Source organism: Arachis duranensis, unplaced genomic scaffold, assembly GCF_000817695.3.
Source record: "Arachis duranensis cultivar V14167 unplaced genomic scaffold, aradu.V14167.gnm2.J7QH unplaced_Scaffold_60262, whole genome shotgun sequence".
Classification (NCBI taxonomy): domain Eukaryota; kingdom Viridiplantae; phylum Streptophyta; class Magnoliopsida; order Fabales; family Fabaceae; genus Arachis; species Arachis duranensis.
Window position 1 is genome coordinate 4636 of NW_026264982.1, and position 5756 is coordinate 10391.

Here is a 5756-nt window from a genome sequence, read left to right on the forward strand (position 1 = left end):
TCTGATACTCTCGTTCTGTGCGTGAGCACTCCACTTGCTGAGAATCTCATCTTGTTTTTCTTCTTCATTTTTCAAATTAAGTAAGTATGTGGTGACTTCTTTCCTTTGTTTGGCTTGAGTCCAATCTCATCTGTCAGGAGATGGAGTCGTCTTGCTTAGTAAGGAGTTGTTAGAGTCTTCTGGTAGTCGCTTGTCTTATGAGTGAATCTCGATCTATGGCCTATTTGATTGAAGCTGAAGGCCTGTTCAAAAGATCAGATAGGCGGATGGGAGCAAGAAAACGGAGCGATGAAAGCTTGAAGGCCATGAATAACCACCATGCCGTTGTGGAAGGTGTGAAGCTTGCTTCCAGTCCTTCAATGGCGCTCACTCTGGAAATGGCTGCCTCACTGCGTGGACTCCTACCATCGAAGCAAACTAGCCTGGCCCAACATGTAAACTTTCTCCATGAGATGGGCTTACCCTATGATTGCCGGCTTACAAAAAGAGGTAAAGATTGAAACATTCCTTATTTGGTTTGGCTTGCCTATCTCTTTGCCTTTCGATTTCTATCTTTCTCTCTGAATCAGAAAGCCTGCGCTTCGCTTCCCAAGATATTTAGGGAAAAGGGCCTTGTCGGCCACCGCTTGCTGACGACGGAACGCATCGTCAATGAACGTTGGACTTAGTTGGAAAGGTAGGTGTTCGGCATGTCCCTTGGTTGCGAACTTTTTTAGTAGGGCGGGTCGCTTTGGGGATCCCATTCCTCACGTTACCGTTGTCCCCATACTTCACCCTTTCAACACTTGTATACTTTTTCATTTCAATAGTAAGGCCTGCCCCTGTCTCCAACAAGTGTGTGATCCACTGATTCACTGAGTGACTCTTTCTTACCGCGGCAGTCCCTATCTCTTAAAGCCTTATCAGACTTCCGATCCATCCCTTGCCGATTGAAGAAAGCCTTAATTAATATGGTCTCAAACAAACAAAAGAAGCGAGAAATTTCTATCTTCTTAGTAAAGCGCGGCGCTAGCTGCAATCAAACTCAAGCGCAGACTAGAAAGGGCTTGGAAAGGCGCCGTCTCCCTTCTTACTGAGAGCAGAGCTAGTTGCTGTCATTCATACATTGTTCCAAGCCGGAAAGACTAATTACGGGGAAGCTTTCAAACGAAATACGCGGTCAAACAAACTAGAATACTATGAAGCGGTCTAACAAAAAAGTATAGATAACATAAGGGGATGGGAAGGCTAAAGACGGACTCGCCTCGCGTACGCTCTCATTTGATATAGGTGCAAGCGGTTAAGCGGTGAAAGAAAGGCGGGGAAACGGTCGAGTTTCTACGCCGGGGGAATTGAAGGAATTAGTTCCCGGTTCTCACCTCTCTCCCGACGGACATACCTTATCTAAGATATATAACAGTCGAGTGAGGCTTCTTTTGTCCCTCGCTCATTAAAACGAGTCAGCTTTCGCCCCTATACGCTTAGCTCTTTCACTTCGTACCTATCACTTTCAGCTCTCTCTCCCTTTAGACTAGGCTTGCTTTCTTTTGCTGTGTCCGGCTCTTATTGACGTCTTTCCTTCCGCTATACCTTATCTCTTTTCCGCTTCGACCCTTCTTTCTTCATAGGGCACTGCACTCCAGTGTTGCTTCCCCCTCTATCAATCAAAAGAATATGTTAATCGTTACCGATACCAGACAGAGTTGCTTTTCCTTGGTCTTATAGTTCGTGACCTATAGCCGGCAGATAGGGGCGGAATGTCTATCTGCATATCACCTGGATGGGGTTCCCATTCGCCTATCGTCTTCTTGTTTAAGATGTAATGGTTTTGTTTGAGACTCGGATGAAAGGTTCTCGCAAGGGCTTTAGCCTCTTGACAGCCAGGAGCCACAACGGTCTCATTCCAATCTGCCATCTTCCGTAAGGTGAAGGAAGCAAGAGCCTGTGAGACCGCAGGAAGAGCTCCGCTCAACGTCTAATCACCGTGTCCGCTTGGGCCGGATCTGGGTATGATTGGTCCCTGCTACGTCATATAGCCTACTGGTTTCCAATAGCTTGTTGAACTTCAGGAAAGGATTTCTCCTCAAAGACGTTCCACGTTCCAAGGGCGGGGAATCTGGGGTTCAAAAAATAGCAATAGCTAATTTTTAAGCATAGTGGCCATTGAAAAGAGTGCCGAGTCATCAGTCCCACAGCCTAGTCTTTCAAAGAGAACAGGGGATTTGCCCACTACTAGAACGAGGACAGGCCTCTCGGATGAAGTAAGAGCGCATTCCATGTCCAATTCTATTCCTGAAAACAGCCAAGCAGGGGATTCGTTCACAAGAGAAGATCCAATTCTTTCACACGGAAGGACTCTCTCTTATTGGCTTAGCCTTTCGAGTTGCGAGTTGAAGGTACGTCGTTAGGCTGCTCATTCTGCTCTCATTCCTGTTCATAGGCTGTTAGGACGAAGGAGCAGCTATTGAATCAGCAAAAGAAGACTTGAAGCGTTTGTAACCCGTTCTAATTCGTTGAGTAAGGGGCTTAAGCGCTTTGATGGTTGGCTGCCCTCTACTCGGGGCACCTATCTTTCTTTATATGCCCATTTTGCAAGAAAAAGAGCTTTGTTTGCAAAAAGATGACTTTCCCGCTTTCCTTTGTGAGGGAGGTTTGTGCAAATGAATCTCTAGTAAGAAGAAAGCTAGTAAAGGCACTGGCATAGTGACTGGACGAGGAGAATTGATAGACAGAATAAATTGTTCAAGAATCGCTTGTTCGACGAAGGGCGTCGTTTTTAAGTCATTGATAGGCCTTTCCTACTATACAGAAAAAGAATCCTATCCTATTATGTGCATTTTGCTGGGCTTAGCCCTATATACCCCTCCCTAGTCCTTTCGACGCAGCAATGAGGGCAGCAGGAGTTGCTTTACCGCGGAAGAGTGAGTGACTCTTTAGGCTGGCATGGTCTTAGAATGTACGAGAGAAGTGCGGACTAAGAGCTGTTTAGCGGCATAAACCGTTTGGGAAAAAAGTGATTTGAAAATAATACATACCTCTCTTTCTTCTCTTATGAGATTTCTAGTTAAGATCATCATTCATACCTAAAAGAAAGCTCTCTCTTATATACGATACCACCAAAAGGGGGGTGGCATCGAATACGACAAGCCGAAAGGATGGCTGGGACACAGAAAGAAAAAGAATGTTGCAGTGAAAAGATGGGTACGAAAAAGGTCTGCCTGACGACCAGACTGAAAGAAATTCCCCAAACTGCCCTGAGGAGCTTCCTTGACTATCTGCTTGGCTGGTTCGAGAGAAGGGTCGGAACCTGATGCGGGTGTCTACTCAATCTGGACACCCCTCTCTAGGCTTCACAATGGCTCCCCCCTATATAGATAGAATTCAAAATGAGTCTTCTCCCCTCCACTATAATTAATATAATACGAAAGGCATTTTCAATTCCGAAGGATTAGCCTTTTGTTTGAGCAGGGGGCTTCGAGTCCTGTGTTGACAAAGATCAGATAGGATCCTGCTGTGATCCTCGATCTCTTCCTGAATATTGATCAACGTTCTATCGATCGATAATTCAATTCAAGATCGAGTCGAGGGAGAATGCTGCTTTAAAAAGAAACTTATCCAGAGAAAAAAAATTCCATGAATTAGGAGACCTAATCCCCCAATCCATCTCTCATTAGCGAAAGCTACCTAGTTTTGCGGAAGCCCTCCTTACCTTATGGAGCAGTATAGCACGGTGCTCTTTTTTAGTGTCTTTATCTATATTCGCTGAACACTTCCAATACCTCACCACACCGATTTCACAGCTCGATTAGAGCTGCTCTACTTTCTTCGCAGCTTTCGAGCCTTATCTTGTCTTGCTTGCTCTTCTTAAAGAAATTGCTTGAGCGGCTTTCAAAGAAAATCTTACCTTTAGCATAGCAACGGCAGGAGTCTTTCTTAGTGCAATACCTTCAACAACCCTTAAAGCGTGCGGGCGGCCCTAGCATACAGAAAAGAAAGAAGTAGTCCTATTCGAAAACGAAAATGAAGTCCTAGTAGGTGCGATATTGAAGGCCTTGGAGGGCTTACTTAGTGCTTGTGCTAAGGAGTTAAGGGCTAAGGGCTGGAGCGTAGGAAGCATTGGCTATCAGAACCCCCGGAGGGAACTCAAACCTTTCTTGCAAAGCAGCTTCATGAGAAAGAAGTGCAGCAAGCACTTTTTGAGAAAGAAGTTGCATATATTATTTACATTGTATTGGATCCGCTCTTCTGTTAGCATGAACATGAATTAGATTCTATTCGTCTTATTTATTCTTAAGACCACCAAGCTCTCTCGAATGAGTTCTATTTTTTCTGCTTTCGAGATACACTGGGGGCAAAATTTCCTCCTAACTAATAAGTTAAACTTTGTGCCTAGATCGTCCTGAAGACGGATGCGACGGGAGGAAGTGGCATTTGGAAGTGTTGCTGACTTAACATTTAGGTTTCGGCATAACAAAGCTTGCACTGTCTTTTCGCACTTAGGCGCACAGCGTGCCATTGGTAATGATTCTACTACGGTCCCACAAATTCGCAAACTGATCCTAAGTAATCGTTGTTGTTCATTAGATTCCGGAGGAACTACTTCGTTAGGATGGGGGAATTGCTGCGATTCTTCCTGAATAGCCTGGATTCTCCCGTCGAGAGTCACTTTGAAAGTCTTACCTAAACTCTTCCGACTGAATATGATGAAGCCTATAAAACAACGAGCTACTATCATTTCTTCATTATAGATTGAGATCTTCTTTGAACTAAATGCACAAATAGATGGAATAGCAGCAAATAGCATCTTTCTAGCTTGCATATTCGTGGAACTCAATCTCATTTAGAAAGGTTCTCTCTATCTTTCAGCAACTGAACGGGAAGTGGTTTAGGAAAGGACTTTAGAATCAATCGGATGCGCTCGCCCAGCGAGAAAGGCCCTGACCCTGCCAACCAAGTCAAAATCAAAAAGAAGAGAACGAAAGGAGAAAAGAGAACTTCGTATTTTTGTAATTCTCTAGGAGTCATGTTTAACCTTGAATGCTATTAATAAATTCTACAGCAATAGTCCCTCGGACTCGGAAAGTTATAACGAAAATGGCTAACCCAATAGCTGATTCCGCAGCAGCCACCGTTGAAACCAATGAAGCAAATGATTGACCCATCATATCATCCGAAGAAACGGAAAATACCAAAAAGTTCGAATTCACAGCTAATAACATTGATTCAATTGGCATTGACATAATAGGAATATTTCGTCTATTAAGGAGAATTCCCCGAATACCTAAAATAGAGATGATCATAGAAAAAGTAAAATATTTGATAGGATCCGTTTCGGAAACGTGGAATGGTTGAGAAATTCAAATGTTATATCCAGTGCACAAGATCTCCTTCTTTTATAGCGGTATCACTACCAAAGACCACAATTCCGACATTCTCATTCTCAAGATTCGGTTGGGGGCTATTTTTTTTTAATAACTTCAATGCCCCACATACCTATCTTGACAGACTCAATATCTGGGCGGTCTATCAATTCCAATAAGAACTTGTTACATTGTGTTATAAAATAGACTGCAAACAAAATAAGCATAGTCAAAAGGAGGGATATTATAAATTGTGCCCTGAAATCAGATAAGACAGACCTTAGTTTTTCTAACTTCATTTGCTTTGCTTCATTTTTGAACTGCTCTGCTCCCCCCAAACAAGAGGAAAGACTTGTTTGTTGTAAATCGCTGGTTGGGTTTACCAATCGAGAAAGACATGGGACTTTTGGGCATTCC

General features: G+C 43.6%; 1 protein-coding gene across 1 annotated transcript; it reads right to left on the reverse strand.

The window, feature by feature from the left end:
• Positions 1-2662: 2662 nt before the first annotated feature.
• LOC127744562 (ATP synthase protein MI25) lies at positions 2663-5750 on the reverse strand. Its single transcript, XM_052256669.1, has one exon. The coding sequence runs from the start codon at positions 4817-4819 to the stop codon at positions 4244-4246; it is 576 nt and encodes a 191-aa protein (XP_052112629.1). The 5' UTR covers positions 4820-5750; the 3' UTR covers positions 2663-4243.
• Positions 5751-5756: the final 6 nt, after the last annotated feature.

Coding starts and splice junctions, on each gene's coding strand:
- LOC127744562 (XM_052256669.1), bottom strand. CDS start 4,819: ATGAGATTGAGTTCCACGAATATGCAAGCTAGAAAGATGCTATTTGCT.